Source organism: Musca autumnalis, unplaced genomic scaffold, assembly GCF_047663935.1.
Source record: "Musca autumnalis isolate F117 unplaced genomic scaffold, ASM4766393v1 scaffold_1, whole genome shotgun sequence".
NCBI lineage: Eukaryota > Metazoa > Arthropoda > Insecta > Diptera > Muscidae > Musca > Musca autumnalis.
Window position 1 is genome coordinate 330,309,769 of NW_027411644.1, and position 22,154 is coordinate 330,331,922.

The window sequence follows — 22,154 nt, forward strand, 5'->3', positions numbered from 1 at the left end:
AATCATAGTTGTATTTGAAGACAAACTGTCTGGTGTAAACGCCTAGTGAGTAAAGGAACGCAGCTATAATTAACATTAATAACTAAATTAATATTAATAGTAAAATTTTCACTATTTCATTAATTAAATGTTTTTATTAAATCTTTTTATGGTTGTTATGTTGTTAACATTAGCTTGAGAAAATAAAAATGAAAGAAAATGGAATAAGAAATCTTGCGACGAATAACAAGAAGAGGCAACACAACAAACACAGAAATGCATGTACATGGGTTTCACCGCCTAGTCCATGGTCAGACTAGGAGCGTTTTCAGACGATAGGGTTTGACTGCTCAAAAACGCGTTGTCCGTTTTGGTTCTCATTCGCAAACTGTGCCAGTGTTGAAACAAAATGTAGAAGTAAGTGAACGAAAACGTACATAAAGTACTTTTTTGATAAATTCGTTCATGAAATATTTTTTATTTATTTTATATTATACAAACATTACTTCAAGAACATGTTATGATTTTTTAATTATTTTCTTTTATAGTTTTCGTAATTGAGATTATTTTAAATGTTTTGAAATAAAAAAATGTTCGAACAAAATTGTTTGTATAAAAGGGGACGAAAAAATCCGTCAAGGAAAATTGCCTAATGTAAATCTGATCATGGTATAAGTAATAACTGTTTCCTCACATATTTTTATAATATTAAGAATGTGTGTGTGCGAAATGTGTAAGAATAAAAATGTAAACAAATAATCATTTTTGTGTTAAATGTTGTAAGAAGTGACAATACACACATAAACCTTTTTGGTACATTTATGTAAAACCGTACTTCTTTTTGTTCAAAAAGTACGCTTGTATAAAATGACTTTAAAAACGCAACACTAGATGTGAAAATTACGAATGAGAGTCAAAATGGAAACCACGTTTTTGAGCAGTCAAACCTTATCGTCTGAAAACGCTCGAAGCACGATTTCAACATGGCGACGTCATGTTTAAGCTACCTTATACAAATTTACTTTGGGTAAATGCATCAGCATTACAGCAACTAACAAATTTACAAAAACAACATTGTGGTTGTTGAAAATTAGTTGTCAAAAAAATATTGAATAATAGGGTCGTTCCAAAAATGTTCTCAGGAAAAACATAAATACATTCTGAAAATCCTCTAAAATAGAAAAAATTTTAATCAAAATGTAAATATAAAGCATTTAGAACTGTCATAGTGAATTTTTATTACACGGTTAGGATGAAAAATAGTATTTTATGGTAGCCAATTTCAGATTTCATGAGTAGACCCTATTACATTCCGAAAACTACATTTACAAAAAAAGTAAGAATACAGCTGATTGTCACTTCTACCTTATATTAATATGCCTTGCATCTACCTAAATAAGTCTTGTTGAACTACACGCCGTAAACCACCCTCTGTCGGCTTGGTGTTTTGTTTTTGGCGCAAACAAAAATTGAGTGGCGTTGAGAACGCGGAGAATAAAAATTCTTGGACATACATCGTGAAATAAATATCTTTTAAATTGTATTTTATTTTGTGTATTTGGAAGCTTTTAAGGCATATTCGACAGTGATTAAAAATAAAACGGGTCAAATAAATGTGAAAGCACGCCATAAGAAAACCAAACAGTGACATAAAATACAATGGAAAGTGAAGGTGAAAATGCTGTTGTGATAGGAAGATCTGCAAGACGGAACAAAGTTGGCCACCAGAGTGAAAGGGATAAAAATGAGGAAAACATTGCGGACACCACCTCCACTGATGGATTGCAACAATCGGATCTCAGTACAGTAGAAGCAGACGAAAATGTGAAAGCTAAAACTGTTCTAGAAAACAAACAGTTATCGAGTACTCCAAATTCATCAACACCAAGAAGTGTGTAAAATTGTTTGTATATTGCTTTTGACCTATTTTGTTAATTTTTTATTTCTTTATAGGGAGGAAGGATCCTTTGGCAAACCTTCATTCCAATCTTAGCCCAAAATATATCGGCTTTGTTACATCGACATCTAATTTGGATAGCAGCACTGAAGATAGAAGCCGAAAAACGAGAAGGCGTCACAACATAAGCACCAACGCAACAGACTCATCTTTGACAAAAGACACTTCCGATATGGGTGATGATGTTAATGGAAAAATTTTTGGATCCCATGATACTTCATTGGGTTTTGTGCGAAGAGTAACCAGAGAACCTACAGATTCGCCAGAGCGAAGGAATAATAAAAGGAAAGAATTTGTCAGTCCTATTGACAAGTTACTTAGAAAAAATGGGTCAATGGTTGAGGATGATAAACTTCCTGAAGATAATTGTGGCGATAAAAACAAATTATCAAAGGAAACTTCTATAAAGCAAGGGAAAGATGCAACTGCGGATGAAGAATTTTTAAGCAACAATCTGAGTAATTTTGAAACTTCCGAAAAAGAAAACACTACTGATTATGAGGTTTGTCAAGGAATTTTGGGAAAAAATATAGAAAATTCGGCAGATGTAGAAACCAACAACAACATTGTAGAACAATTGACAAAAACTGAAAACTCATGTTTGTCCAAAGAAAATAAAAATGATAATATTACACCAGCTGAGCTGGAGAGAAAAGAAGAGAATGACCCTGACAAAGAAATTATTAGTGCAGAATATGCTGAAAAGGAGAGTCCTGTCGAATCTCCAGATACGTCAGAAATTGTCCGGAAAAAGGACAGAGATAAAATTATGGATGTAGATAGTGAGAACTTGTCTGACGAAGAAAGTGAAGCGAATCTGCTTAATTGTAATGCTCCTAACATGGAAAGGGAAAAAGAATATATTGATCTTGATGTGGGCGAAAATTGTGACACCACCTCGAAGACCGATATGATTAACATTACTCCGGTTATACCCAATGAAATAGACGAGAATGCAAATGAAAAACATTTGTCATCTACATTAGTTTCTGAAATAAAACAAACAAATGTAATTGAAAAAGTCTCAAATACTGAACATCCGAATGAAGAAACAATCACAGAAAATTCGGATAATAAAACAGATGACACAAGAGATTTAGCGTACGGCGAGGAGGCAGAAGGTAATACAGAATTCGTTCATGGATCATCGGCCAAGTCACCATCTACTATTAGCATGGATAGTGCAAAAGGGTCATCAATACTCAATGAAGGCTCATGGGTGTCTTTTTCAACTGGTGATTTATTCTGGGGACAAATCTATAACTATTGTTATTGGCCATGCATGGTTTGTCCAGATCCAGACGGAAAAACAATAACTGCAAAAGAAAACAATGCCTCTAGTGACCAACACGTAATGGTACATGTTCGTTTTTTTGCCGACAATGCTCGTCGTAACTGGGTAAAACGGGATAATCTAATGCCATTTACCACTCTGGAGCAGTATCAGGAACGGTTGGACGAATGCCGCCAAAAGTTTGGATCGAAAAGTGCGAAGTTCAAGCAGTTTGTGCCGAAAAAGAACCAAGTACAGGTTTGGTACGAGGCGGTAAATGAGGCAAATATGGTAGCTGCCGTACCCTATGAAGAGCGTTTGGAAAAATTTTACGAAATATTTGATAGATCAAAGTAAGTTTACAAAGGACAAAGAGAAATACATTATACTAATGGAATGTTATTATTGCACTATGACCTTTTTTTCTTTTAGAATGTCACAGAAAAATAAGCAACAACGTCGAAAATCCATGTACATACCTACGGCTAAAAATGTGAATGCTTCGGATGCGGAGAGTTTTTATGGTTCCATTGAAAATATACATAATTTGTCTGTTCCATCTGCAGCAGGCAAGCGTGAGAGATCTACATCGCCATTTAGTCCAGCCTATTCTCCCATTAAACATTTATCTGTGAAAAAACGTAAACTAAGTTCCGATAGAGTATTGTCAACGGACACGGAAATGGCAAATAGTGTATCTAATGAAAATTCCAACGGCGACGAAAAATCGTCGCATTCCAATAATATGAATGCTGTTAGAAAGTCTTTGGATGATTTGAACATATTCAATGGCAGAGCCTTCCACGAATTTTATTTGATAATGAAAGATTTTGTACTGCAGGACAACACTAATGAGAATTTAGATCAGAGTTTGCATGTAGCAGTACGTAACATTTGGGCACTAAAGCAATTAAGCCACCAGCAAATGCAATGCAAACTGAACCTATCAGGTAATGATATGGATTCGAGCACGAATGCAGCAAAAAATGTTGAAGCAGGAAGTGTCAAACGTCTTTCCAGCCGATTGAAAACAATAATGATGCGCAAGTCTTTGATGTCACAGCGTTCATCTATTGATTTGACGAGTGAGGCATCAACGGCACCTAGAGAAACACAGCTTAAAGAGGCACACGTTGAAAAGCCTAAAAAATTGGTTAATCGGCCTATCTTAGAAGTTATCGATGACATATTTGAACTCGACAGTAAATACCTTTTTAAGGGCTTGGGTCGAGATCCTGTTTGCAAGTACTGTTTTAAGCCAGGTGGTAACTTAAGACGGTGTACTGGGCGATGTCATGGCTGGTTGCATGCTGAGTGCTTACATCTAACTTTCACCGAAAATGGCAAGATAAAAAAGATAAACAAACGGGTCATTCCAGCCATTAAATCGGCAAATGATTCCAACCTGGACGATAACAAAAGCAACAGTTCTTCTACAACAGATTTAGTTGCTATTGCTCCAAGTCCCGAACTATCAAGCGCTGTTCCTCATATCACTTCGGAATCTGAAATCGAAGTAATTTGCAGGGAATGTAACAACAACGAGCCGACAAAATGCATGGTGTGCAAACTAGCGGAATCCGACAAGTTAGATGACCCACTAGTTAAATGTACAATGGCTCAGTGCGATCGGGCGTTCCATCCTGCCTGTTGCAAATACTGGCCACAATCGAAACTAACCATTTCTAAAAATCGAATACAATCTTTTCGGTGTCCATCTCACGTCTGCCATACATGTGTGTCCGATGATCCCAAAGGGAAGTTCCAACAGTTAAGTAATTCAAAAATAACTAAATGCGTTAAATGCCCCGCCACTTATCACACGGATTCCACCTGCATTCCAGCAGGTTCTCAGATACTTACTGCGGCCCATATAATATGTCCCAGACACTCCAATCCCAAACATGATATGACTATCAATGTAAATTGGTGTTTTATTTGTGTTCGTGGTGGCCAGGTGGTATGCTGTGAGACATGTCCGACGGCAGTGCACGCCCAATGTCTAAAGATCCCCATAGACCCCAATGAGGGTTACATTTGTGAAGAATGTGAATCGGGGCGAATGCCGCTCTATGGTGAAATGGTGTGGGCCAAGTTTACCAATTTCAGGTGGTGGCCCGCAATTATCTTACCGCCAACTGAAATACCTACAAACATAGCAAAAAAGAACCACAATCCTTCGGATTTCGTTGTCAGATTCTTTGGAACGCATGATCACGGGTGGATTTCGAGACGGAGAGTCTATTTGTATTTAGAAGGTGACACTTCGGAGCCACCAAGAACGAAAGCAGGTATTACATATATACATACGTCCCATAAGTCACTGTTTTACTGCAATGTTTTTCTTTATAGCAATTGACAAGTACTATAATGCAGGTATAGAAGAAGCCAAACGGATATACGAAATTGTCAAAGCCAAAAAACAGGAACAAAGCATGTTGAATGAGAACAAAGAACGCTTGCATCCGCAGCCGTATGTTCGAATTAAAGCAAATCGCGCCGTGCCACCGGTGAAACTTCACGTCGACATGGAATGTGTAAGTAAATGCGAGTGTGACCCCAACGAAGAGAATCCATGTGGTCCAGAAAGCAATTGTCTTAACCGAGTATTATACCACGAGTGCAATCCGAAAGTATGCCCGGCAGGTGAGCGTTGTCAGAATCAAATGTTTGAGGCACGGAAATCGCCACGTTTGGACGTTGTTTACATGAAGGAAAGAGGATTTGGCCTTATAACCCGTGAACCAATAAAATGTGGCAGTTTCGTCATCGAATACGTGGGAGAAATAATAAACGATGATGAGTTTCGAGCTCGTATGGCACAAAAGTCTTTGGATCGTGACGAGAACTTCTATTTCCTCTCTGTGGAAAAGGATTATATTATCGATGCTGGGCCAAAGGGTAATTTGGCTCGCTTCATGAATCATTCTTGTGATCCCAATTGTGAGACACAAAAGTGGTCGGTGAATTCTTTGAATCGTGTTGGATTATTTGCCATCAAAGATATACCAGAGGTGAGGCTCGAATGCTACTTTCCAAAATAATATTTTTAATTTTTTGTTCCTTTTGAATATATCCAGAATACCGAATTAACATTCAACTATCATTGGGATGATTTATTGGGTAATGAAAAGAAGACATGTTATTGTGGTTCCAAGAATTGTGCTGGTCAGATTGGAGGCAAAATAAAGGAAATCGAAAGCAAGGTATGCATTTAAAAAAAATATTTACTCAACATTATCTCATAAGTAATTATTTGCACTTTTTAGAACACTTCTCCCAATTCCGATAATACTAACGTGAAAGGAGCCAAAGGGAAGCAAAAGAAATCCAAATCAAAGCCGCTTAAACGACTGCACACTAAGACGGCGGCCGTAGGAAAACGAAAAACTATAACAAAGTTGAAAATCAGTGCTGCGGCCACCAAACACAAATCAAATAAAATGGCTGCAGCTGCTGCTGTAACGTCAGCATTAAGTAAAAAACCGATGGGTGCAAAGGAAGATAACATCACATCCGAGAACGAAGAAGAAGAAGAAGCCATTAGCAATATTTCTATAAAATCCGAAGATGAAATGTCTTAGTCGGGCTATTATTTTGAAATCGTGTAAATGTTTATATGTATACATATTTTATTTGATATCAATTTATACTTTTTGCCTCTATACGTAAATTCAAACCGCTAATACATTAGATATATATTTATACAAAGATATGGTTGTCTTGTTAATTCTAATTCACCCCATTTACTTGTTACCGATGTTCTACTATGCTGAATTTAACATATTTTTTATATATACTTTCTACATTTTTTATTGATTGCATTTATTTTTTGTTATACCTTTTCACAGATTTGTTATCACTTTTTACAAAGTCCAATGTAGTACTCGCTTGAATTAGGAACCACACAAGTTGATATCATTTAACCAAGAAAAAGCCATCAACTAGCTATTTTGTCTATCTATAAATAATCCATTTCGCCTGAACATTTATGAATATTTATTTTTTTACATTGGTTAAGTTTAAATATATTTGTAAACATCAGTGGACATTTATTGTGTATTTAAAATTGCAAGGAATGATAAAGGTTATATTGTGAGTTTGTTCTATGGCAAAATATACATTACCCATAAATATGTGTTTGCGCCACAAAATGTTTTCTAAAAAGTGAATTGGCTTTACAGCATGTTTAAACCTGAAACATTTTTTTTTACTAATTTAACATTACTATTGAGTATAACATTTAACGTGTGACTTTCATTATTAAAAAGTTCTCATAGAAAGAACTTGGCAAAACAGATTTATGGGTACAGCGCATTTTGTGTCATATATAGAATTTACCAACCCTTTTTTTTACAGAAATAAATATTTTTTGATATAAGAATTGGGTTTGTTCTCGTTTGGCTATTGTTTTAATATTCTATCTACAATTTTGTACAGATAGAATATTACGAGACAGTTCTAATAGTAAATTTGTACCTGTGTATGTCGGTACATGTTTGTTTATTTTAGTTATCAGGGTTCTGGTTCCTCTGTATTCCGACTCAAAGATTTTACAACTGAGCAGCTAAACAAATGCATCGTGTCGTGTAGTCCCAACCCACATGCTGAACTTAGAAATTATATGACAACATAATGTTGCATTTATGAAGTGAACCATCTGGAATTGGAACCAACATCCGCTGTAATTTTGATTTTTTATCAATTCACTTATATCACTTGGCAAATATTACCAAATAACAAAACTTTTTGGTTGACTTCCGTATCGTCAGATGCTTTGCAAATGTCCGAAAATGCATCTTCATAAAATTACTTTAATATGGAAATCGATTAAGAACACCTATTTCATGAGATTTGTATCATGACAACAAAGCTACTGAGGTTTCGAAAGTCAACATTTGCTTTATAGATTGTCAATATTTGCAATGCAAATGCTGCATTTATGAAGTCAGCCTATGCAACATATAACCAAATATATTTTGACAACGGATGATGGTTGAACGATCCAGATGAAAATCGCAACGGCAATGCCAAAAATGCTATGGAAGATGATATTCATAAAGAATATACTCCGTGATTGGCATTCGAGTTCAAGATCACCTTGTTGGTTTTATGGGCCGATTCCGTACAGCGAGGCGAGTCATGTCGCGTCGTCTATCGTCTCTGTGACAAAATTTAAAAAATGCACTACGTACAGCGATAGAAAATAATCGTCGATAACAAGTTATTTTTATTTTTTATTTATTTTATTGTTATTCGTTAGTAAAAATGTACGGCGACAGCTAATTTGTTGTCGCCGGAAAATGAACATTTCGGCGACAAAATTTGACGACGTCAGGCGATATTGCCATACGGAATCGAAAAATTGCATTTGACAACGCGACACGACTCGCCTCGCTGTACGGAATCGGCCCATTAAAGTACAACAACGACATCTTTAGTTGTAGCATACATACATACCTGAGGTATTAGCTAGTGTAATATAAAAACTAATTTTATATCGTATGTAATGTATGCATTTATTTCAGTTTTTTCGCAAAAATATATATCTGAAATTTGTATGATTATCGTTTTATAAATGTATGTATATAGTATACGTAATATATTGCATGCAAAATGCAATATAAAATAAATTAAAAATTTCAGTCAAAGTTTCATTAATGTTTTATGGACTCCAATAACCAAGATTTAAGTTATTATTTTTAGTGTAGGTAACTTTGGCATTTACAGATTGATTTTTAATCGCTTACAAATATACAACTAATGGCTAAAAATGGTGCCTTGTTTTAGAAACAACGCTCGATAACTTACAGTATGAAAAAGTATGTGTGTAAATGAGAGAAAATTTTTTGTCATTTTTTACGAGATGAATTTTACAAAAAAATGTTCATTAAAATAGATAATGTCTGTCTCGGAAAGATATCAGTTAAAAATAACCATTATTATATTGTGGCACAATATTTGACATTCGCTGAACAATGCTTTTCAAAGAGTCACGACTTGTTTCGTAGGGTGTCCGCAAGGCCAACAGCCGCAGACCACTTTGGTTAGTTATCTCAATGACGAACCATTTCTCAAGAACTTTTAAACAGTTTCGCACTGAATCGGTGGATATACTTTCGGCTGGAAATATTAAGAAGAACAAATATTAAATGACAGTGATGTAGATACGATGAGGGCGTAACTTCTTACCATAGGGACATTGCTGTTTGTTCACTTTGTCATGTAGCTCTTTCATAACGAATTTGATAAATTCACTTTCGAGTATTGAATTCTTATACAATATAAATAACGAATCGGCAACAATATAATATGTCTGAGCAAATGGCGCCAAAACTTCACAAATAGCTTTCTGTTGTTTTATCGTTTCGCTAACAAAAAATATATCTGGCTCTTCAATTTGTCCTAAGTTGTCATAATCGTTCGCTTCGTCATCGTCTTGATCCAAGTCATTACTCTCAATATATGAAGCTATAGCACGAGCCATTCGTATTGTTTCCATAGGAGCATCTGGTTGGCTATCAGTCTGAAAAGAAAAATGCGTTAACATACCCAAATAAAAAAAACCGTGTAAAATACCAACCTGTGCAGTCTTAATGAAACCTTGCATTATCAATTCATCCAATGCTAGCTCCAACATATTTGCCAGAACCTGTGTGGGCTTATTTAGTATGTACTCGTACCGATATATTTCACAATTCTCTAAAGCCATTTCTATGACCTTCTTGCGTGATACACCAGGTTCCTGCTTTTCATTCACTTCGTCCGATGTCGGTAGTAGTTTATGGAACGTTGTCAGTACTATCGACTGCAAGGCAAAGTGTGGCGTTATTGTATTCGAGTAATAGGCTAATTCAATCCACGATTCTACGTTCCCCTTTGGTCTAATAATCGTGTGACCATTTTCATCCTTTGATCGAACAACCAGATTCTCTCCTAGCAGATCGGCAGCGTAATTTATGATATGGGAAGATTCGCCTGAAAATCCAATGTCTTTTCGTCCCTTTAGCGTTGTACGCAGTTCATCTAAACCTTTGGCAATTTCCGTATCTGTTGCACCATTTCGATAACGTGTGAGCAGTAAGAAAGCTAACGCATTGGTGGACATAACAGATGTAGCTACAGCACAATCGTAAACAACTTGTCGCGAAATACTGTCGATGAGATTGCGATGTTCCTCACATACCACATCAGTTCCGTACAGGGATGAGGTAGACTGATTGTGTTGCAAAGTTCGAGCTGACGGTTTATAAATCTTCATCGATCCATCCTCTTTGGCAATTTTATTGTAGGATTGTACCAGTTCTTTGATTGAGTACGGTTCATTAAAATCGATGCGCATAAGTCCATATTTTGAATTTAAGGCCTGTCAATGTTGTGAACAATTTGTTAGTTTAATAATTAAACAAAAAATGATTGCAATTGGTATGTATTTACCTTCCATATGCCTGATATCGCCTTTCCAAAACTTTCAGGAACTTTCTTCTCTCCTCTTTGCTCACGCACAAAATTTCCATCCACAAGTTTTTCATAGTTAACCGACACTGGAACAATTAGAGCATCTGGTATGCTTCCGTCCATAAATGCATTAACAATAACTGAAAGTATTCCACCTTTTGGAAGACATGGTTTACCAGTTCTCGTACGGCCGCCCTCTATGAAGAATTCTACGTTGTGTCCCATTTTCAGAGCATGTTGCAGATACAGATGAAGAATAGCCCGATACAGAATGTCTTTCTTTCCCACAACAGGATCAATTTTTCGCTTTATAAAGAAAGCTCCCAGCCCGCGAAGCAGTTCACCAAAGACAGGAATTTGCAAGTTATTACCAGCTGCTACCAAAGGACTTTTTATGTCGTTGTTGTACAATATGAAGGTAACCATAATATAGTCTAAATGGCTTCGATGCAATGGCAAGAATATCAGTGGTATGCCGGGAGCTTTCTCTGAGGCAGCTTTTAACATTTCAATCTGCTGAGTATGGGTGACCACACCGCTTAGAAAGCACGGCAAGAGCTTGTACAATATCCATGAAGTTAAAGCTAACAGGAAGTTGTTAAGAGTGGAACGCATATCTTTGAGTATGCTAATAGCTCGACGTTCCTGTTTCTTAAGAATCTGTTGGTAATCGGACATCGTATCTTCCAGATAGCTATCTTTACTTTCATTATTTCTATTGAGATCTTCATTGGTATTCCCCGCATTTGACTGATTCTCCTTAAGCATTTGTTCGGCTGCTTGTTTAATAGCTCTTTGAAGAACAGGATCATTTTGTACTAAATTGGATACCTATAACAATAAAAATACATTTTTAACAAGAATCATTGATTGGAATATGCTGTTCAATAATTACCGGAGGATAACAAAATTGTTTACTACGTGTGGACTGGGCAATATAGGGGAAATATACGCCCCAATCGAATATTGTGTTATATGGCTTTCGCCCTGCATGTGGAGTCAAGTCCAACATATTCTGCGTACCAATACCATGAGCCAGTGCATTTTCACGTTTTGGTTCCTGTTGGTCATAAGAGATGGAGATAAGTAGAGAATCAGAGAGGCGAAAAAGTGTGTCAATAATTAAAGAAACATTGGACGAACTTGTGATGTAATAAGAAAACAAAACATGTATAATTCATGTCCTACAATTTGGTGGAAATATACAATATTTACACACACATATGCACCCACCTCAAACCATCCACGCGTTCTTATAACAAATTCACTCATTTTACCGACAAATGAATATCTGCTGCTTTACAAACTTGCATAAAATGTTGCCCGCAACACAATTGCACAGATCGATTATTAGTCAAAAGTGGCTTGCCTTGCCTCCATTTGTTTGTTACCGAATAATTAACACAAATTTAGTTTAGCGTCTTTAAATTAGAAGCAATGCAACGCGCACATGCATTTTTACCCGATATAAACCAAAGTCGGTATCAAAGCTTAAACGTCTTCGTCAAACTCAATCAGCTGTTTGTCAGAAGTGGTGACAATAAAGTAGAGTTGTGCAATCTAGTTCATTTTAAAGATCTAGTTCAATAGCTCAGATCTTTAAACTGAACTAGGTCAGTAATCTAGTTCATAGTTCACTGTCCAGTTCAATCATTCGGATCACAATCGTTCACCGGCTCTTAATCGGTCGTTTGATGTAAACGCATACATACACCAAATACAAACAAACAAAAGACTAATATAATTTAACTACTCCATAACAAAAATATTACATTTGCATAGTTTTATTGCATTCTTAAAGAAAGATTAATTAATTTTAGAAAAACATCATTCATTTAGGTGGCTGGCAAAAAATCGTATGTTGTGTGTGTGTAGAAATTGTGTGTTTCTTTTTTCCCCTTTTTTCTATCCAAAAAGGAAGATTCAATAGTTAATGGATTCGACATATTGTAATATGTTATGTCTCGTATGTTTTTGTAGAAATCTTTATTTTCGGACAGCTATTCCATGTACCTTGATCCAAGTTAAGTTAAGTTGAACTAGATTGTGAATCGTTCGTTGATCGTACGGTCACCGACTGATTATAGTTCAGTGAAGTATTGAACTATAATGAACTATAATGAACTGATCTAGTTCATACGCTCTTTTCAATGAATCGTTCAATTGAACTAGTTCGTTCATGAACTATACATCTCTACTGATTATAGTTCAGTGAAGTATTGTGCCAAGTTTACACTTGCGCTCTAAAATCCACTGGATTTCACGAAATCCTGAAATACATCCCGGTGTTTACACTTATTTTTTTGTTGATTTCAAACATATCACAATGATCAAGGTAGATGCATATGCGCAGCTGATCGAACATGAATTTTCAAAACAATTTGTTGCAAATTGAATTAGTCATCAAAAATATACGACAATATAGAACTTTACAACTTTATTTCGAAAATTATCGTAAAATTGTCTATATATCGTATTAATTGTGTATAGAACCCGTTCCCGTACTCCGAAGTCTAGCAAGACTTACAATTCTCTTTAAATAAAAATAGCGCCGAATAACACCCTATTCTCCTGTTTTCTGCCATACAATTTTGGCATAGTAGAAACTAGCAACATGTTCATTACCATCTAAATAAGATAGCTGATACGTTGATTTGCTGCAGTTTTTGCAATTTCCGTCATTTTTTCGTTCCCTTATTTTTTAAGAAATTTGTATGGGGAAGCAATTTTAGACATTTCGCTCTTTTTTACCATTATAAAAGTACGAGAACGCAATGAAAAATAGCATTGTAACAAAGTAATCTAATATTTTTTCACATTGTTTACAAATTTTGATTCTAACATTTTTTGTTGCAGCAATTGACCATCTACCTTGTTTATTGTGGTACGTGAAAAGTGTTGCAACTTTTGGTACTTTTTCAGTCACAAACAGGGTTGTATATCATGTGTACTGTGATTTCGATGTTGATTTCGCTGAAATCACGAAATGAGATGATTTCATTTTTGTATGCGAAATCATGATAATTTTTGTTTGATTCCGCGCGAAATCACGAAACGCCTTCGAAATCACGAAAAGACGCCGAATGTAAACCAAACATTGAACTATAATGAACTATATCGACTGATCTAGTTCATACGCTCTTTTCAATGAATCGTTCAATTGAACTAGTTCGTTCATGAACTATACATCTCTAATGTATACCCAAAGTGACAACACATGTCGTGTTCCTTTACTTTTGAAAATAGTAAAACCGGCAAAAGTGGTCATGGTATAACAAGAAAGGTAATTTCATGCTAACAGCTGATATAATTTTTTTTCATGTTTTGAATTTGAAGTACATTCATTGTCAAACTGATGTTGTTTGACATGGTAAACATTGTACACAAACACATACAAAACGACATTTGTCATTATAAAATACATATATACATCAAATTGAAATCGAATAGTTCAATAATTGAAAAATAGCTTATATTCATATAACAAATAGAATTGTGACGGAATTGTTTAATTTATAAATGTTCCAAGGAGCGAAAAATTTATTAGCGACGAGCGGAAGTGCTTGTTGTCGGCTTTGCTCAGTCTGTGACACAAATAAAAGAAGTAAACCTAGTTCTGATGTGGCTAAAATCTTCAAAATACCTAAAATCCGGAGTGAGCGTTTATGGGGAGCTAAACCAAAACATGGACTTACTTGGACCATCTTCGAATAAAAACCAAGTTTGGAAGAAATATCGGTTATTCCGCTCGATAGTTATTAGCGTTCCTGCCAAGGTTATTCCAATGGATAAAGAGAGATAATTCTGGTTTATATGTGTAGTTTTTTTGCAACTATCATCTCGAGGAGAATGTACTTCCCAAACAGAATGTAATACTATTGTAGTAAGAACTTCAAAAACTATGATAAATAAACTTTAGAATTTTATCCGAGAACAGGAAAAAAGTTTGTACTTTCAAATTTGAAGTAAGTATGAAAGCCGTATTACGATGTGTAAACTTTGGACCAAATGGATCAATCTACTCATTGTACACCGTAATATAAGCCACGAGGACTACCTGCTGTAAAGATTTCAAAACAATCCGACGCATGTCCTTCACCGGCACATTTGAGAATAATTTTGAAATATTGTGTGGGAGGTACCCCAAGGAATGGACCGATATAGGCCATATTGGATCCTTATCTACGTATGGAATAAATATTACGATGTGCAAAGCATAGACCAAATCGGCTGCTCTCATCGAGATTAATTGTGCAAACCATTTTAGCGAAAATGTTTAAACTTTTCTGGGGAAGGTACCGGAAGGAGTGGACCGATCTACGAATTTAAACTAAGCTTGGTGAAAACATTAGGTTCCCGCGCGTTCCAGAAAGACAGGCGGAAGGACATACACGTCTAAACCGATTCCAAATTTTCTGAAACCGATTTCGTCCAAACATAGGTACATACAGTTAGGCAAGAAATGTATTGCAAAAACCAGAATTGCAGAAAATTTCATATTAATTGTTCGTTTATGGCGACAAATTATGTAAAAACTATACGGGTTTTTGTGCAAATATCTTGCTATAGGTCCTTACAACAATATTCCGTCAAAATATGCAAAGGTTATTTGCGATTTATAACAAATACGGTAAAAAATAAGAATTAACTACTACTTGGGGGTGACAATAAAAGTATTGCAAAAATGATCAAATCGATGGTTTCTTCGAGAATTGCCAAAGGTATGTTCCTTAATGAGTTGTCTATCCACTTTGGACATTCATTAGAGCATTAATGAGCTTAGTTAAACCAAAAATTAAGGCTCGGTATGTTCCACTCTAAGGATACTGGTTCCCCAATTTTTAGTAAATCTTGATCCTTCGTTGGAGGACGCTTTTGGAGTTTTTTGTTAAATTGGACCCAATAATTTTATGAGGGTTGATATCAGGATGTTGGCCCGATGTATTTAAGAGTTTTGTGTTGTTATATTACATCGGCAATTTACACAAATAAGATTAACATATCATTATCTGGTCTTTGGAATGGTAGTAGTTGACTTTGTTTGAGCTTTCGGGATCGATTTTTCTGACTTTCAGACTAATGCTTATACAAATTTCTTAATGATGTCAGTGGGGATGTCTTCCCAATCATTATTATATCCGTGAACCCAATTTCGCATACTATTTTCCATGGTAAAGAATATAGTACCCAAATATTCGGTATTCAAGCTTCTCCAGTAGCGGTTTAATTTCCATATTTGATGGGTTTTATTGAATTTGGCGCAATTTTTGGATTCTTTTTATGATAGCAGAGGATAATATCTATCCACTTAGTAAAAATTAAATCATATCAATACCATTTAGAGACGAAATAGTGCTCTGTCGTAGGTCGTTTCAAAATACTGCACTGGTGTCAATTTTTTCCATATACTTTCCAAAGGTATTTCGATGTTCTCAAAGCCAAAATCGGACTGTTTTGCATTGTTCCATTATCCTACAATACATATTGAGTCAAATATTCATTCTTGGCATACTTGCCTGTGGCCGATTCGTCATTGTTTATTGTTAATATGGTCCCATGCGTTTTTTACCTGCCTGAAGACCCTCCATGACCGCATTTTTTATCACTGAACTTTATTACATTCAATACTGTTAGTCTATTATTAGCCGCAAAAGTCATAAAAATGCATAATGACCGCAAAAATTTGCAAAAATTTTGTAGTTTTATAGTACTGATTTTCCCGTTGCAATACTTTTATTGTCACCCCCCAAGTAGTAGTTAATTCTTATTTTTGACCGTATTTGTTATAAATCGCAAATAACCTTTGCATATTTTGATGGAATATTGTTGTAAGGATCTATACAAAGAGATTTGCACAAAAAACCGTATAGTTTTTACATAATTTGTTGCCATAAACGAACAATTAATATGAAATTTTCTACAATGTTGGTTTTTGCAATACTTTTCTTGCCTAACTGTATGTATGTGTTTATAGTACCTTCGTTTGCTTAAAGTTCAAAAGGAGGACCAATATGCATAATAAACGTATATTCCTGGAGGTTGAAAGGGCCCAAAAATAGATTTTCTTTAAAGATTTTTAGGATATAAAAATTATGACAATAATTATCGTACTTACACGTCCCAAAAAGGATATAAAAACTATGGTGTTTTGGTGTTCAATATAATTAACGTTAATATTTACAGTAGGTACGAAAAAAACAAAGATGTACTTGACTAAAACTAACAAATTGACGAGCCATAAAGGATAACGAACGTAATTTGCTAAAGATTTCTTGAGGAGAGCCAAACAGGATTTCTTCAAGAGATTTTGATGGGGACTATTTGCAGTATTTTAAGGAAAGCGAAGTATTCGGCTCTTGTCTTCATATAATTCCCGTTCTATGTTCCACATGCCAACATAGAACATATTTTGCACCAGGAAATCAGTTTGTGTCTTTCATTCTAAGTGTTCATAGCCCATCTTTCAGCACTTGGTCTCCATATCCGATGACGCGCCAGCTTCAAAAATACAAAACAATGATTTGTTTTGGTTTTTTCTTTTTTTATTTTCACAAAAAGTACGTATAAAGGGCTGTTTACACCATCTATCAATGTCATATGAGCTGTCATTTCTTTCACCCATTCGACATTCTCTATGTTTGTCAAAATTGACGTCATCCATACAACTTTCAATTTTTGCGTTTATACCTACAAGTGTTATTTTCGTATGACATAACCTATAAATATAAAAACAGCTGTTTTTGTCATTGTTTACATTTATTGTTGAGTTGCAAATTTGCGCAAATTTTAATTTTGGTTAAAGGAAAATGAATATCTAGCATGTTTGTTGTGGTAGAATAGGTTTTTGGGTTTATAGAGGCATTTATGTTTTTGCCACAAAGCAATCATTTCCAAGACTGCTTCTTTCGACCAATCGATCTGAAAATTACATTATAAACACTATTTGTTTACTTTTCTAAATATTTAAATATACATAACTTTCCATTTTCTTTTTTAAAAGATTTTGTCAAGGTAAATTTATAGAAGGTATGTGCATGAATTACAACAACTAACAAATTTACAAAAACAACATTGTTGGTATTGGAAATTAATTGTCAAAGAAAATATTGAATAATAGGGTCGTTCCAAAAATTTCCTCAGGAAAAACATAAATACATTGTGAAAATCCGCCAAAATAGAACAAATTTGAATGACAATGTAAATATAAAGCATTCAGAACTGTGGTAGGTCATTTTTACTACAAGTTTAGGAAGAAAAACAGTATTTTATGGAGGCAAATTTCGAAGTTTCAAATTTCATGAGTAGACCCTATTACATTTTGAAAACTAAATTTACAAAAAAAGTAAGAATACAGCTGATTGTCACTTCTACCTTCTATAAATGTACCTTGGATTTTGTTTTTCTTTTTTTGAGAATGCCAGAAAACAGCTGATAAATTTATGTTTACATACAAGAATGCCGTATCAAATAGAGCGCCCCCTAAATGAAAAATTTACATATGAGTTGCCAAATCATTTTGATAGATGAAAATTTTCATAGTGGTCACACTATGTGTACAACATTCGCAGGTAGAAAATTTGACATCTCATACGACATTGATAGATGGTGTAAACAACCCTTAAAGGTTTTTTTACATACATATATGTATGTATTTCAAAATATAAACAAACTATATTTTGTTTTTGTTGTGAAATGTCATGCCGTATTGTTGTTCTTCTGTATGTGACACGCTCCCGTACAGACATACAGGGTTGTATTTATATAAATTTGACAGATGCGACTACCTTTTATCATTCTACCATGAAAAGTGGTAAAACTTGTAAACTGCTACCATATGGATTGTATGGTGTCTGAAGTAAAGGAACGCTTTTCGAGTAAAAAGTGGTAAAACTTGAAGATTCTTGCACGCAAAAGAACAGAGCTACATATGTAAAATAACATATCGTGTGAAGTACCCATTAGTTAGAACTATTTATTTCTTATTCTAACACATTGAAAGTGATATGCTAAATTGCAACAGTATTATGTGGTATATGTATGTGTGTTCGTTTACTCAAAATTTGTACAAATTGTTACTGGATGTTGTTCGTTTACTCTACAGTACAATGCAAAAGACCTTAGTCGATTACAAGAAGTTACTGGACTTGTACAAATTTGTACAAATTGTTGAGTAAACGAACACACCTTGTATACATGAAAACATAAATGTAAGAGTGAAAGGGCTTGCTCCCGGCCTAACTTTAGCTGACAGAGCATTGACGTCTGTCAATAATAAATAGACTTAAAACAAAATAACAAAAACAAAAATTGTCTTTTTAGAAAATGATAAAGAATGCTTTTAAAGCTAGTCGATAAAAATACATTGAATGATAAAATTTATGTGTAAATATCACAGTAATAATTAGAGATGTAAAATTGTATTAATTAATCATGTACTAATAAATGTATAGACAGTGAAATTGTAGTGTGATTTTTTCCTCTAGGTGTCACTCTTGCATATCTACGCAGTGTTTTCACTCAATTACATATTTTAAATACAATTTTTGGGGGTAAATTTCAATATTTTGTTGAATATTTTTATATGAGGATGGAGATCCGGCCAAATAATACCAAAATACTGTCTTATACAGAATAAGTAGCTTAAAAATGTATAGTTATTGCCATTTAAAAAATTGTGTGCACATCCAACCGACCCAATTCTCACTCAGCCTAGTCCATGGTAGAATAAGGTGTTACATCAAATCATACAAAACGTTAAATTTGCTCACAATAATGCATTACTGTAAATTGCTTGTTTACATTTTGTATGTGATTTTATTCACAATAATGCATTTTGACAACTGGTATGAAGATCGGCTGTTTTTGCCGCTTAGTCCCGGTCCACACTAGAGTAAATTTCATTAAAAAATTTCATGAAATTAGGTGTTCTTAGGCCGAATTCCCCATTACAGCAATTTCATGATTTTACTCTACTATGGAACTCAATCTAGAGACTCATAATTTCATTTTAAAATTTCAGTGAAATTATTCTAGTGTGGCCCGGGACTTACCTGTATTATTGTGCCATGGTCTAGTGTATGCCAAAGACATAGAGCTGTAAAGACTGGAAAAGATGCACAAATGTTTATGAAACAAATGCTCTGTTCCAGAACTGCAAGAATCTACTAATTTTTACTATCAGCCAGTTTCTGTATGTCGAAAGAAGAATGTGTGCGAATGAAACACGCCCGAACTTTAGTTTTCGAAATAATTTTACCTTTTTTTTTGCTTCGTCCCGGTCCACACTAGCGTGAATTTCATTAAAAAATTTCATGAAATTAGGTGTTCTTAAATCGAATTCCCCACTACAACAGTTTTATCATTTTACTCTACTATGGACGTCGATCTAGAGACGCATAATTTCATATCAAAATTTCAGTGAAATTACTGTAGTGTGGCCCGGGACTTCAAAACAAACATGGCACAATTACCCAGGTAGTGGCATCGTAAAATTTTGAATATTGGCCTGTTCCCGTACTTTATAAAGTGGTAAAAGTTGTAAAAGTCGTAAACGATATTCATATAAATGTTGTGTACGGGAACGCAAAATGTGTAAAAGTGGTAAAAATTGTAAAAACTATTTAGTTCTGGAACAGAGCTTATGTTATGTCGAAACTTTCTTTATGCTGTTGGGGAAATTACAACAAAAATATTTTTTTATAAAGGGATTTGACTTTTCATATTCGATCAGCTGGTGTGATACCACATACCTGGTAGTTCTGCCATGAAAACAAAAAAACTAATTTGAAAAACACACACGAGTTTGGACGTGTTTCTTTCGCACACATTCTTCTTTCGACATAGAGAAACAGGCTGTATATTTTTCGATAACATAAAGGAAAAAATGTTATCGTAGTAAAAAATGGTAGCTTCTTGCAGGTTCTGGAACAGAGCAAAAATATATAAACATTTTACCAACAACAGGGGTATGTTTATGATAAAAACCCATTAAAGCGCAATTCGGCTTATACAAATTGTAGGAAAGCAAAAAGTTGGACCAAAGGCCAGAACAGAATCAATCGTCGCTTGCTTTGCTTGCTTCCCCAAATGTCAAATTATAAAGGAATGCCAGAGCATCTTTGCAAATCCGCCTGCGTTGTCCTTTAAGCGGGATACACACGATCAGTTTTGACTGTAGATTTTTCGGAAATATCGGTACATGTCAAACTGTCCAGCAACCACAAAATATTTTGTGGTTGCCTGATGACTGACAAAAATTAGCGGCCACCCTGGCAAGCAACCGATTATTTGAGCAAAACTGACAGTCAAAACTGATCGTGTGTACCCCACATAACAGACTGTTCACAGTCTATTCAGTCGGACACTCAGCCCAAACTAGTTAGCCCTGACTATTTAAGCTGTGTTCCAGAACTAAAAAGTTTTTACAATTTTTACGACTTTTACACATTTTACTCGAAAAAGCGTTCCCGTACACAAAAAAGATGTAAAATGTTCACTTCTCTTTAAACAAAAATGGCGCTGAATGGCGCTCTCTTTAAAAACTTTTTACACGACAAATTTGGGCGAGTAAAGCGCTCGGCACATACGATGCGCTGAGCGTCGCGGTACAACAACCACATGAAAAAAGTGTAAGTGATGCCAAGTTTTTTAAAAACAACAATGTGGCTGACGCATTAAAGTTAAACATAATTTAACTTTTTTGGGACAACGGGTGTCCCAACGTGTCACTAAACGGACCGTATGTGCCGAGGGCTTAAGAAAATAGTAACATGGTTGCCTGCGTCTGATTGGCTGATACCCCGACTTTGGCATTTGTTCCAGTTTTTTGACGTATTTTCCACACACACAAAACGTGTGTGTGTGAGAACAATTTTTTTGCAGTTCTCTCTTTTACGAGTTTTACAATTAAAAAGTACGGGAACGAAGCTTTAGTTTGCTGTCAAATAGAGTTGTATAGTTCATGAACGAACTAGTTCAATTGAAGGATTCATTGAAAAGAGCGTATGAACAGATCAGTCGATATAGTTCATTATAGTTCAATAGTTCACTGAGCGCAGACTAGAGTTGCGTCGTTCATGAACGAACCGGCTCAAATGAACGATTCCGTGAAAAGAACGAACGGATCCGTATCCAGCTCATTCTTTTATATCGTTCATTTAGATCACTGTTGGGCAGAAATGCTCGGCCTCATACAAAAAAGTGTAAAAAATACATGAGTCTCTCGCAATTTGCCCACCATTGATTAAGATCCCCGATGAACGAGTCATTGCTGCTTACAAAATTAGCAGCATTGGTTTTGCAGTCAAAGTTATTAGCGCAAGCAGCATTCGTGACCGAACATTATCAAAAGAACGATTCAGTGAAAAGAACGACGGAGTCATATGCAGCAGAGAACGAACGACTTCAAAAGAAAATAATACATTCAAATGTATTGTTGAACGAAAAAGAGCCAACGAACGAACGAAACGACCCGGATCTTTTTGGTGA

The 22,154-nt window shown here is 35.1% G+C and overlaps 2 protein-coding genes across 5 annotated transcripts in view; one reads left to right on the forward strand and one right to left on the reverse strand.

Annotated features, from left to right (window-relative positions):
• The first annotated feature begins 1,398 nt into the window (after positions 1-1,398).
• Positions 1,399-7,590, forward strand: NSD (Nuclear receptor binding SET domain protein). The gene is made up of 6 exons (XM_073962855.1): positions 1,399-1,870; positions 1,933-3,562; positions 3,642-5,500; positions 5,562-6,223; positions 6,290-6,415; positions 6,479-7,590. The coding sequence occupies exons 1-6, from the start codon at positions 1,639-1,641 to the stop codon at positions 6,791-6,793; spliced, it is 4,824 nt and encodes a 1,607-aa protein (XP_073818956.1). The 5' UTR covers positions 1,399-1,638; the 3' UTR covers positions 6,794-7,590.
• Positions 7,591-8,702: 1,112 nt separating this feature from the next.
• The window catches only part of mino (glycerol-3-phosphate acyltransferase mino), a 37,476-nt gene continuing 24,024 nt past the window's right edge, over positions 8,703-22,154 (reverse strand). The window contains exons 1-6 of one of the 4 annotated variants that reach the window (XM_073962860.1): positions 11,901-12,229; positions 11,563-11,727; positions 10,647-11,498; positions 9,793-10,575; positions 9,402-9,735; positions 8,703-9,332 (exon numbers count right to left, since the gene is read on the reverse strand). In XM_073962860.1, the coding sequence (XP_073818961.1) occupies positions 9,136-9,332; positions 9,402-9,735; positions 9,793-10,575; positions 10,647-11,498; positions 11,563-11,727; positions 11,901-11,939 (2,370 nt within the window). In that variant the 5' untranslated portion in view covers positions 11,940-12,229 and the 3' untranslated portion in view covers positions 8,703-9,135. Of the gene's footprint in view, positions 9,333-9,401; positions 10,576-10,646; positions 11,499-11,562; positions 11,728-11,900; positions 12,230-22,154 lie in introns of those variants that run through there. The other 3 variants (XM_073962858.1, XM_073962859.1, XM_073962856.1) reach the window with 3 other exon arrangements.

What these genes read in the sequence shown, in the direction of transcription:
- NSD (XM_073962855.1), top strand. Translation starts at nt 1,639, where the DNA reads ATGGAAAGTGAAGGTGAAAATGCTGTTGTGATAGGAAGATCTGCAAGA. An exon ending in AAATTCATCAACACCAAGAA is followed by an intron (nt 1,871 to 1,932) that starts GTGTGTAAAATT and finishes ATTTCTTTATAG; the next exon opens with GGAGGAAGGATCCTTTGGCA. An exon ending in TAAAGGAAATCGAAAGCAAG is followed by an intron (nt 6,416 to 6,478) that starts GTATGCATTTAA and finishes TGCACTTTTTAG; the next exon opens with AACACTTCTCCCAATTCCGA.